This window comes from Leptonotus elevatus, chromosome 8, assembly GCF_054856555.1.
Source record: "Leptonotus elevatus isolate MCC_2025b chromosome 8, RoL_Lele_1.0, whole genome shotgun sequence".
NCBI lineage: Eukaryota > Metazoa > Chordata > Actinopteri > Syngnathiformes > Syngnathidae > Leptonotus > Leptonotus elevatus.
Window position 1 is genome coordinate 6,433,894 of NC_141246.1, and position 12,368 is coordinate 6,446,261.

Genomic DNA, 12,368 nt, shown 5'->3' on the forward strand with positions numbered 1-12,368 from the left:
ATTCCTAGCATTCCATCTCTGTACCCTGAAGTTAGTTTTCCCCCCCCTTTAAAAAGCTTTACGCCATGTAAAAATTAAGAGTGGAAACACTGTTTTGAGAAAGCGGATCGAGTCTTTTTCATCTGGGGCAGGCACATTTCACACAAATTATCCTCGTTGAGATCATCGGTGCCACAGACGACAGAGAGCGCGATGGAAGCGTGATTGGTTTGCTTGGAGCGCACGCGCTTCCTGCCAACTGGAGGATGATGGGTAATCCATCTCGTGCTGTTGGAGACACTCGGCTGTTAATAGCGCCTTTGTGCTCATTCAAGGCGTGCCATGGAGCGTGACCGCGTTTGACACTACTATGCCGAGTTTAACACATTATGGGTTTTCAAACTGTGGATCCGGGGCTGAAATGTATGATGATGTCGATATGTTGTTCACTTATGGTTTTACATACAGTATATTTATCCTGTACGCTGTAATGCTGCTGAATATTCTTGCTACCTTTTGTTGCATATACTTGTTTCCAACCATAAATAGTGCTACCTTGACTTGGGGTTTAATTATTCCTTTTTTTAGTTCCCAGTTCCTTTTGTCATATTATCGTTTAGCTTTGTTTTTATTCTTTTAGCTTTTAACTGTTTTTATTTTGTTGTCTTTTCATTCTTAGCTCCAGTGTTTCCTGGGTGCCTTTCCTCACATGGTTTCTCTGTGCCCTCGCCATGTTTTTTTTTGTTTTTTGCTGGGGGGGGGGGGGGGGCACTTGTGAGTTAAGCCGAGTACCACTGTGTAGTAATAATTTACAGTTGCACTTTTTTAATAGTTGCTCATGTTCACAATTGTATTCATAGATAGTATTCACACATAATTGTCCATCATGTCTGATGCCACTGACTGTTCTTGCTGCCTTTTCTTACAAACATTAGTCTTGACTCATAGTATTTATTGTGTATAGTCACCCTCGACAACTGCGTATAATACAGTGGTAATTGCTGCTGACTAGTTTTGCTGCCTTTTTGTTGCATAATGTAGTATTTCTGACTCATGTCCAGAGGCTCATGCCATTCACAACTGCTGACTGTTCTTGCTGCTTTTTTCGTTGCCTCTACCTGTTTATTTATTTTGTAAAGTTGCCATTTACATCTGCATAGGCTACACTCTAAAAACAGTTGAGTCAAAAGTAACCCAATTATGGATCAAAAATGGATCGATCCGCTTTATGGTTCAGTTTGACCCAACTTTCTGGGTTGTTTTATGCAAAATAACCCAAAGGATCTGACCAATATTTACGAGTTGTTTAACACTGAAAGACCCATTTCTTGACTCAAAGTAGAGGATCGGTCCATTTTTGACCCACAGATGGTTTATTTTTGACCCAACTCTTTTTAGAGTGTACTGTTTGTCGTATACAGCCGCCTTTCAAAACTGCTGGTATATTATTTATAGGAGTAATACTGCTGACTATTTTTGTTGTGTTAATATAGTATTTTTAGTCATGTGAAGTTCCCCTCTACATATACACATTATAGTTTTAATGTAAAGTTTTATATATGTACAGTACAGTCATGCCTTTTGGTTGTCTATAGAAGAATTGCTCATGTACACTTGCCACTGCTAAAGCCCATACTCATTGCTAGTTGTTGTAAATATTTTTGGATTTTGTTATGATTCTTGTCTGAAATGTCCCCATTGCCGGATAAATAATGGCTCATTGGATTATATTCTGTGATGTGTTACAGTCAGTTTTGATCCCAGAAAAGGCCATCTTGAGCTGTAAAAGTTAGTCAAATGTTGTATTACAGCAAATCCAAATCTATTGGGAGTTTATGACTTGATCCTTTATCCCCTTTAAAATGTTTTCCACTTTTTTTCTCCAACTGGCCTCGGCCTTTGGTGTCAACGCTTCCCTTCAGCGTCAACTCTTGACTAGCGTGCAGGATTTATGATTAAAATGCAGAGAGAGAGAGAGAGAGAAAGAGGCGGGAGATCAGGGGGTGTCTTCACAGATGTAAATTTGTCTCCAGGGCAGGCTTTTCCTGTTATTCGCAGCCTCCTCCACTCGGGTCCCAGTGCTCGGCTCCGCTTGTTCCACTCATTACCCCCGGGCTCGTGGCGCTCCTCCGCACCTCGCTTGCGGCGGGGCTTTCTTCTCCATTAATTGGGTTTGGTTACATTAAGCCCCCTGGACAAAGAGCCGTCCCTGCCAATAGATGGTTCCCTAGTTAGCCGTACGCGCCGAGCTGGTGGGGTTCAACCCGCTGCACAAAATGCTAATTGGTTATTTATTTAAGCTTCCTCAGGTTGGTCTCTACTGGTTTTCAAAGAGTGAATGGAGGAGGGGAGGATGGGATGCTCTATAGGAGAACATGACACTTTCCAACCTCTATAACAGAGTTCCAGTGGACCCTTAAAAGGTCTTAAATGACATTGAATCCATGAATCTATAAACAAGGTATTCAATGGCATAAAACGCCAGAGTTTTAAAACATGTTAACATGTAATAAGTAGAATTTTATGCTTCTATATACTTTCAAATCTCAAAATAAATCATATTTGTTTAAAAAAATAAAAATAAATGGAGGTCAGTAGTATAGGTAAGTGATTGAGTGTGCACCAACCAGTCTGTAGAAGCCACAATTTTAGAATTATATGATTTTGTTTTTATGTATTTTTTACATATTCCGTCTATTACCATAGTCAATAAACAAGTGAGCAAATGTACAAATTCAGCAGGGTAAATTTCGGCTAGTGTGCCCATCAAAGCAGCTCTCAAGGGTTTTCCTCACCTAAGCATTACGCCATTTTATTGCAACTTTACAACAGCAACAAGCAGTGGTTTACCCAGCACTCGCTTCTTCTTGCCAAGTTGCAAAGAAGCCTGTGGAGGTTATGCTGTAATTACACTATGGGCACAATTCCGATTTAACACTTACTGTATATCACAATGTTTGCAAAAGTGTCATCAGCAACAACACGGAAATAAACAATGATTAATCAATACTAAAAATAGTTTAGCTTACATACTGTACCTTTTAGTTGGCCTTGGCGCTTTACCTCTACTGCTTTACTCCATTGGCCGCTATGTCATCATTTTCCTTATTTAATGGTCTCAGCTTTGTTTTTTGTCAAACTCGACTTGCATTGAAAGGGTAGATCCAATCGGTCTCCATTACGACTCAGAATGGATTTTTCCAATCTGAATGTTTTCCGATCTGAATGTGGGTTATCCAAATTTGGGCCACATGAAACCCCAAAAATGTGAATTTTGTCACTTGAACCTATCAGCCCAATCATTTCTATAGACTTTTCCTTATTAACTCATTCAAAACAAAAAACGTATAAATATGTTTTTTAATACGTTGTCCTTCACTCCCAAAAACTTTTTATACGTGTTTTATGGGGGGGGGGGGGGGGTTATGCTAGAACCTTTGATACAGCTTCTGACATGAAGAGGTCGCTTAAAGCAATGGTAGCTATTACAAAAATGGCCAGCAGGTGGCATCAGAGTATAAGTGATCCTCCAGGGCCATGTTGCAACAAGCTCTTTTTGCCAGTGTTTTCAACTGGTTTGTGAATAATGGTGAAACTTAGCTATATTCTAATGCTAATTGTTTTTATAGCAATAGAACAAAATATGCTGTGGAGCTTGCAAAATCAGCCAAATTCCAGTAGAACAGCCAGGAGTGAAGAAGGTTGCTTCAGTGAAAATGGTTGAGAGTGAATGAGTTAATGTCATGGGTGAGCTAGAGCTGATACCAGCTGGCTTTGGGTAAGAAGGTTCACAGCCTAGACTGTTCACCATCCAATTGCAGGGGACAAACAAGCATTCCCATTTGGAATATTTAGAGTCTTTCATGGGCCTATCGTTTGATTGAATGTGGGAGAAGACCCGACTAAACTGAGAAAAAATATGCAAATCAGGCAAATAAACCATTACAGTATCAGTGTAAAACGTACAAAGTACTTTTTCACAAAAACATCTTGAAAATTTACAGGCTCTGGGATCTTTTTCTACGTATTTTCCACGAGAGAACGAGAGGCGCAGCGGCCAGGTTTGACAAGGAAAACATTGAATTTGGACGTTCCTATCGAGCGTTGGCCGGCCCTTCAGAAGCAGAAGTGCTCAGATGTGGTGTTTTAAAAAATATATATATATAGGAAATTCATTGTGCGGAACTGAAGCTGGCAAGGGGCCGGCTCCTTGCGGGAGCCGCTCTAGAATGTTGCAGCACGGCCAACCACACACTTGGCACACCGGCTCCATTTGGGGTGGGGAAGGAAATGGTTCATTTCATTCCCTTTCTCTATCCTTTTTTTTTTTTTTTTTGACAGCGCTTGATTCCAACCTTCCTGCAATAGTTGCCGAGCATGAATCCACACGCACGTTTTTGCAGCTTCTCCCCCCTCGTCGCACAGCTTTTGTACTCAATTATACCACTTCTGCTGAGTGGAGAAGGGGGAGGGAGATTTTTTTTATTTTTATAATAATCACTTCCCACTTCTGTAATTTATATGCAATGAGGACTACTCGCGCCTGCAGCGACAATAGAGTGTGCGGAAAGCATGTGAGCTGGTTCATAAACAGAGTTGGCGGCAGAAGGCGGATTCCCATGCTGCTTGATTGGAGGCGCCTTTTTTTTATATACTGAAAATGTGAAAATAATGGCCTTTCACACTAAAAAAAATTATATTTGCTACCTGTTTCTGATATTTGTATGGTATTCGGGTTAATCTTGAGTTAGTGGAATATGAGTTAAGCAGCAAAATCCAGCCGTTTTTGTCAATCTCAGAGGGCGGCCATTTTGCCACTTGCTGTCGACTAGTGTTAATTTTATCCGCCATTTTTAAATTTAGTCTCAGTTTTTGTCCAATTTTAGTCACGCTTGTCACAGTTAGTCAACCTCATCCCGGTTTATTTAGTCAATTTTTAGTCTATATTTTTGTCCAAGAAAACATAATTTTATTCGTCTAGTTTTAGTCAGGACAATCATTTTAACCCTGTATATTTTTGTCAGCAGATTATGTTGAACGTTTTGAATCTAAAACTATTTTACATAATATTTTCTCTCATCTCTTTGATGAAAAAAAACTTCACACACAATTACAGTTGTTGGAACGTTATAGCCGTGGGTTAATGTTAAATTATAACTATAATAAACTTTTTTTTTTTTTTACTTTTCATCAAGAATCCACCTCCCGTCTGCCCAATGTGTTTGTGCATGTTGCATTTGCTAGCTGCAGATTTGAAAAGGGGGGGGGGGGGGGTCACTGTGTGTCACATGACAGTGTCACACACGTGACAGATTAGCAGAGACAAGATTTTTAAAAAATCATATAATATTCGTCTTGTTTTTGTTCATGAACTAAAATTATTAAGTTAAGTACATTTTCGTCTTGTCTTCATTAGTCGATGAAATTGCATACTGATGTAGTCCCAGTTATTGTTTATTAATGACGGTTTTAGTCTAGTCTAGTTTAAGTCGGGTGAAAAATGTGTGTTGATTACATTATTTTTGTTTCGTTTTTGTTGGTGAAATTAACACTACTGTTGACTGAAGATGACATCAATGTTGCTCAGGTATCAGGTAATAACCAATCATAGCACAGTTTCAGAAAACAGGTGAGCTCTGATTGGTTGTTGCCTAAGCTCTGAGCAACATTGATGTCATCTTCAGTCAACAGCAAGTGGCAAAATGGCCGCCCCTGAAATGTATAAAAATGGCGGGATTTTGATAACTCATATTCCAAAAATGTAATATTAAACAGAATGTCATATTTAGACTAGTGTGGTCACATATTGTCAAGAAATGTTTAAGGTTGACTTCCACTTGAAATCAAACATAATGAATAATGGCATGTTTGTAAGATGGACATGGTTAAATCAAGTAGAATTTGCATGCAACCCAGTCTCATTCGCATCTAATAGATCCATTCACGTTGAAATAACATGAGGCAATCACGTTCATTCTGTTGAAAAATCTTACTGTATTTATTTATTTTTAATAATTCTGTTGCCGCAAAAGAATAAAGAATAGATGAGTGAAACATTGCAAAACCAAGAAGCATCTATACTTGTTTGCCTTTATCTGCTTTTCTTGTCAATTGACTGTTGTGGCTGCGAATGTGCACCCAGAAAGCCATCCATTTTTGTATTGGTCACAGAGGCCTAACTGTTTTCCTCGGGTGACTTCACCACAATAGGGCGGCCGTTTATTAACAAGCTGACTGAAATCCCATCCGACAAGCTGTAACAAAAAGCAGGCTTCTGTGCCGCGTGGCCTTGGCTTTTGCTTTCACTGTAGGTGTCGCTGTCCTCTTCAAGCTGTATTGTTTGAACAAATGTTACTGACCCCGAGCTAAAAAGATAATAATCCAGCCACTTCTTATCTCATTCCCACAGCCCGCCAAATGTCAATGCAGGCGTAGCCCCTGGCGAGGGCACATACCGGTCGCCCTCTTCTCGGGTTAATAGGCCTACTAATAAGGCTGCCCCCGTCCAAAAATGAGGTCTGAGTTTCCCACGCGAAGGGATTAGCCCGTCACCTTTATCAGACAAACTCGGTCACCTGTGCGGAGGAAGAGACCGGAATTCTTTCACACAAAGTACCTGCAAAATTACAGAAGGAATCCAGCAGTGACTCAGGCGTCATCCTCTCTCTGATACAACCGCTGAAATTTGGAAAATTCCTTTCCTTCACAGTGAGCCGTGTGAAATAAGAGAGATGGTCTCAGCGGAACTTCATCAAAAAAGGATGGTACAAATGAAATGAGAAAATACTGCCACTGTTACAACTCTCGACTATTGTAGTGCCTTGAGATCCAAAGTTTAGCTTTTCAGTTTGCGTATATCTTAATGCTAACATAAATTAGCATGTTTGTTATTTAACCCTTTAAGCAGCTGATTGAAAACAAATGGTGCAGCAGCAACAACATGTACACTGACCATGTAAGAGTATTCATATTCATACAGTATATCTTTTGTCCTTTGTAGAAAGACTAATAATAATAATTCCGAACTAGAGCAGTTGAGGCATTGTTATGACTCCCACTTGCATGCTAGGCAGGACACACCCCACTGCAATATGATTGGCTGCTGCACACAGGCTTGGACTGCATGTAGTAGCCAATCATATTGCAGCTGGGCTTGTCCTCCGTAAAATACACGTGGGATTCTTATGCTGCATTCAAGGAAGGTCGGAAGTCGGAATTATCCCACTTATTATCCCAGTCTCTACCTGAAAGCGTTCGAGGCGAAAGTAAACAATCAAAATGGCGGATAGTGATTAATAGTTTTTCTGTTTTGGTCCTCAGAACACATTTTGACCTCCAGCAAACTTGCCTTCTTGCAAGTTTGCTTCATTTATGTATTTATCTTATCTCATAAGCATTCCATACAGTTCAGTAGTTTACCGTATAATTTCATGCAGGTAGATAGCGGCATACTGTCACGTATGTCATGTTACGTCAAGTCATGTCAAATATTTAAGAATGAAGAAAGCTATCTAATTTCAGTAGAATGACATTAAAGTCGGTAGGTGAAGTCAAGGTCCCCCTTTTTTTTCCCTTTTTTTTTTTTTACTTTGCACGTGGGATTTCCGAGTCAGACTTCCCACTTTTCTCGAATGGAGCATTAATAACGTCTCAAAGTACAGATAGCCAACTATCTGTCACATACTGCCCCATGTGGCCAAAGCTTGCACACTAGAAGAAAGACGTGGCATTTAATTGATGCAGTGTGACAAACATTGTTTCATTCTTTTTCATTCTATTTAATTATGTCATTAATGTATGTTTTTTTATGAAATGCAATATTTTGGAGTGCTATTTTTTTCTACAGTGCAACATTTTTGTTGTTAAGGCAGAAACGAATTCATGTCGTTTCCATGTATTTCAATGGGAAATAGATGATTGGCGATACAAGCATTTTTAACAACTCTGATACTACCTCGGAAATCGGAAAATCTTCTGGTTGATTCCAACCCCTCCATTCCGCGAGAACATTTTCCAGGCAGTGTGTAAGGAAGAGCTGCCCCATTATCCACCCAGTAATGAGTGTGGCGTACCAGCAGAGTCATGTGGTCACGGAGCTTGTACGCCGCACGCTAGCAGCGTCCTGTTCCCTTCTCGGGACGTTCCCAGAAGGTGGGGGGTCTACGGATTGAGCGCTGTGCCAGTCTGCGAGGGGTTCTGGGAAATACATGCATTCCAATCACCCCTGAGTCCAAATGTGTGTGTGTTGGGATTGGGCGAGCCAGCGCTGGCTAGCCAAGGCCGCTAAGTACATAGGAATGTCGCCTTGGCACTCCACCACTGAATCACCACCAAAACAAAGAAAGATTTATAAAAAGAGCCTTTCTTGCCATACCATAATAGACACAGTGCCCCAAATTAGTTGCCTGTGGTGTCATCTACTTAACACAAATAAACGCCTCCCTCAAATAGACTCCGCCTTTCCCCCCTCAGGGAAAATAAACAACCACTAAGTGTCATTACTTCAGGGATTCCCAACCACTGTGCCATGAGAGATCATCAGTCGTGCCTCGGGAAATTGTCCGATGTCACTCGAGTGGACTACAAATTATTTATTTACTCCAAATCATCTTTGTTTATCTATCTTGGCCAATGACGTATAATGACAGGCAGAACAATAAAATAGCCTTCTACTAGATGCCCGAAGGTGCATAATTGACCTACTTTTCCACTTTTTGCTTGGTGGTGCGCCATTGAGATTTACCTGATGTAAAATATGTGCCTTTGCACTGTGTTGCTGACCAAAATAGCAGCACCTACCACGTGTAAAGATTGTTAGCGGTCTAGTAAACTCAACATGTTGGTCCTCCATGTTGTGTGCTACCTTGTTAGCGCTTGAGCATTCATTTGTGCCTGTTTTAATTTTCTCTTTGTCAAGAGATGGTAGACCAATTACAACAACACATTGAGGTTATACAAAGACTTTGTATTTTACAAACAACAAGAGGCGAAACATTGAAAAAATGTTGTACAAAGCTATATAATTTTGTCTAAAGAAAGTCCGCTATCTTAATACTAACATACATTAGGTTAAAGGAAATTAGCTTAGATATTACGGTAATTATAAACCTTCTAATATAGAGCAGCAACTGTAAACTGAAAAAAAAAGTGGTATCAAACATCCCTACTTTAGATTTTTGTTTCAACCTCTAGTTTGACTCAACGTCAATTGTAACTTGCTTCGTCCCATCTACAATTGAGAAAATAATCCAGTTTCAAGGACGACTGTTTTGAAAATGTGCAAATTCCGCATCCTGTATCTGTCCGATCTGTGGTATACATCCTGTGGAGGTGAGGGCGTGGTCCGCTGCAGGTCTGGGCTCCATTTGTGCAGCGCACTTTTAGCGTGTCTAAGTGCTACCATGTGTTCACGGCTGTTGAAGCATGTAAGGACTGTTTGCAGAGTGGGGGAGCCACAGGAGGGGAGGGTCCAGCCACAACTTTTCAGGGTTTGGCTCGGGACTATTTTAGCTGTCAGAAGGCAGGCTGTGAGTCAGCGATGATATTAAGAAGGAGGGTGCGTGCTGCAGAGATCTCTCCTCTCTTCCAAAGCCTCCCCCACCATTCTCATCCTCTCTAACGTCCCCCTGCCCCCTTGCTCTGTAATGAACTCCCCTTATTCACTGGCTAATGACCGCCTTTGATCTCCTGTCTGAAAGACCCCTCGCTTTTGCATCCCGCTCGCCGGTGTACTCCCATTTGACCAGTGTTTGCCTGTCCAAAAGCAGAACGATAACGTTTGCAGTTTCCCGCATCAGACGGTCATCCTTCACAGTGTCAGGAAATGCTATTTGCTGTTTTATTTACACCCGCACCTAAGACTACTTGCACCTCTCAGTAGATTTAAAAAATATTCTATGTTCTATACTAAGGATCTGTAGCTTGGATCAGCTTGTTGAGCAGTTAGCCATTAGCAGCTGATCAGCTGCTAACCTCCAAGCCTTTCTCAGTATTGAGAAGTTTTACACCCTGCTGTTCAGTGTCTACTATTCATATGTGTGTTCTTGTCTTAAATCTCACAGTCCAACAAAGTTCCTGTGGTGCAGCCGTCCCATGCCGTCCACCCTCTCACCCCGCTGATCACGTACAGCGACGAGCACTTCGCCCCGGGTTCCCATTCCGGCCATCATCCTCAGGATCCCAAACCACAAGGTACGTCACACGCACGCCTGCGGAATACTTTTTAGAAACAGTTTTTTGAACTTTCATCCACATGTTTTTGGAGCACAAAAAGTGATTATTTTGAAACTGGGTCCTGGGAAACACAAACAATGTGATATTACTGTGTCGGATGTTCTTGGTGCCAACATGGGCTTTTAATTTCGAAGCAGAAGTTGTACTTCGTCGTCAGTCCTGACAAATGTGCTTGCTTCCTATTCCTCGCCATTGTTGTGAGTATATTTACATCACATCACTGGGGCAGCGTTACAGCGCCACTTTAAGTGTGGCATATAAATGTCAGGGTTTCAGCATCTCCGTGTGGACACACAAATTTATTTTTTGAAAGGATTCTGTGGTTGCAGCAAGTTTTTGAAAAACTAGTAAGAAAAATATTTTTAGACGTTTGGATAGAGTGTGGGGCAGTTTCACTCCCCGTATTATATTACATTATATTATATTAATATGCGTGGCAACCATACGCTTCTAACCTTGCCAGCAAGCTGAATTCTTGCGGTATTTGTGAGTTTACAAACTCCGGAGAATACATCTTGTACCGCTCCCGCTGATACGTTTGCAACCGACCTTTTTTAAGTCGGACCAATCAGGCGTTGTTTTGGGTAGGACGAAACCAAGAAGCGCCGATGCCGGACGAATAGACGTTGCAATTAATTCTGTTCTCGCAGCATTACTCACCGTTTCCTTGTTGACTGTTGAACAGCGAGAGGCGCTTGGTCCATTTTCATCTGGTAACGATGTTCGTGCTCGTATGTATGTTGAACAATTAAATCAAATTCAAATGACCATGTAGTAGAATGCAATTTTCAAATGACATTTGAATTTACAATATTTCAAAACCGTTGACAACCTTGGGGCAAGTAACTAATGAACTAACAGAAAAGGGATCCTCCACTCCTTCCATGATGTTTTCCAGGTTGAAAGAGAGGCTGAAGGGTGAAGTTGCTATAAATAAACTTGAGTGTACTTTGGCGTCCGCCGTCCCAAAAACTCCCAAACTGTCACATCCGAGCCGTCTTGGTTTCTGCTCCAAACTCGTTTGAAGGCGCCTGTGGGACGTCGCGCTGCCCTTTTCCCCTCCTCTTTGCCAAGCCTCCCTCCCACCCTCCGCCCATGTCTCTGTAGCAACATCAAGCCAGCCGAGCTGACAGCCGCTCGGCATCGCAGCCGCGCGCTCGGCAGGCGAATCCTCCGTCGTGTTTTATTTTCATCCGCTCCCCTGCACCTTTTTGTCTCTTCTTTTTCTCCTCCTCGCCTTTCTTCTTCCACTTGAGAAGCGGCAGAGTGATCAGACGGGGATGTTGGCAATGATGATGATGATGGTGTTGATGATGAGGTTCTGAGGGAGCGTCTATAAATAACAAGGTGGAAGCGAGATGAAGGCAGCTGAGACGTCTAAAGAAAACTGTGCTTGCTCCAAATATGTCAAAGGAATCGGGCATCAGAGGCGTTCCGCAAGCAGGAAATAGTTCATGTCGATCAGAACAGAACACAAACGTCGTCGTCACGTACAGTTGATGAAGTTGGCCTCGAGTTGGTGACAAGTGCGGAGATATGAGCAGCGTGGCGCTTTTATTCCACCCGTCAAACTATTGTTGTTACACATATGCTGTATATACAGTAGAAATATAGAGCTTGAATGTTACGCATTTTATTCACAATAAAGACCTTTTTCGCACCTGTCTTCAAAATACATCAAAGATCAACAATTGGAGCATATTTTACACAGCTTGTTTCTTGTCTTGCTGAAATCAGCACTTTCTAGCCTGTCCCATGTAAAGGACGCAGCCCCCACCCTCCATTGGCGAGCACCCAGAAAGACAAAACAAGTTGAAATTATGGAGAGAGTAGTTTACTGTATGTATTTGGCACATGAGCATATTCTTCCAGATAGTTACGAAAATGAAAGTTCAAATACTACAAGTAATATGTCTTATCATATTTTTTTACCAAATAAAGTTACATGACGTCATCAAGTCATAATATTGCGATAAGTGTACACATTGAGTGAGGACTGTTCTCATGATAATCATTTTTTTTCTAAAAACACTTTTAGGACACTAACTTTTTTCTCTTTTTAAAAAATGGCCATTTTATTCTCGTGATCTTGAAATTTGTCTTGAGATTTACGACTTCTCTCTTGATGATTCACCTTTCAGAAGTTTATTGTTGTA

At 41.3% G+C, this 12,368-nt stretch overlaps 1 protein-coding gene across 5 annotated transcripts in view; it reads left to right on the top strand.

Annotated features, from left to right (window-relative positions):
• lef1 (lymphoid enhancer-binding factor 1) overlaps positions 1–12,368 on the top strand; it is a 101,467-nt gene that overhangs the window by 73,370 nt on the left and 15,729 nt on the right. For all 5 annotated transcript variants that reach the window (XM_086083759.1, XM_086083761.1, XM_086083760.1 and 2 more), the window contains one exon: positions 10,041–10,170. In XM_086083759.1, coding sequence (XP_085939885.1) covers positions 10,041–10,170 — 130 coding nt within the window. The remainder of the gene's footprint in view (positions 1–10,040; positions 10,171–12,368) is intronic.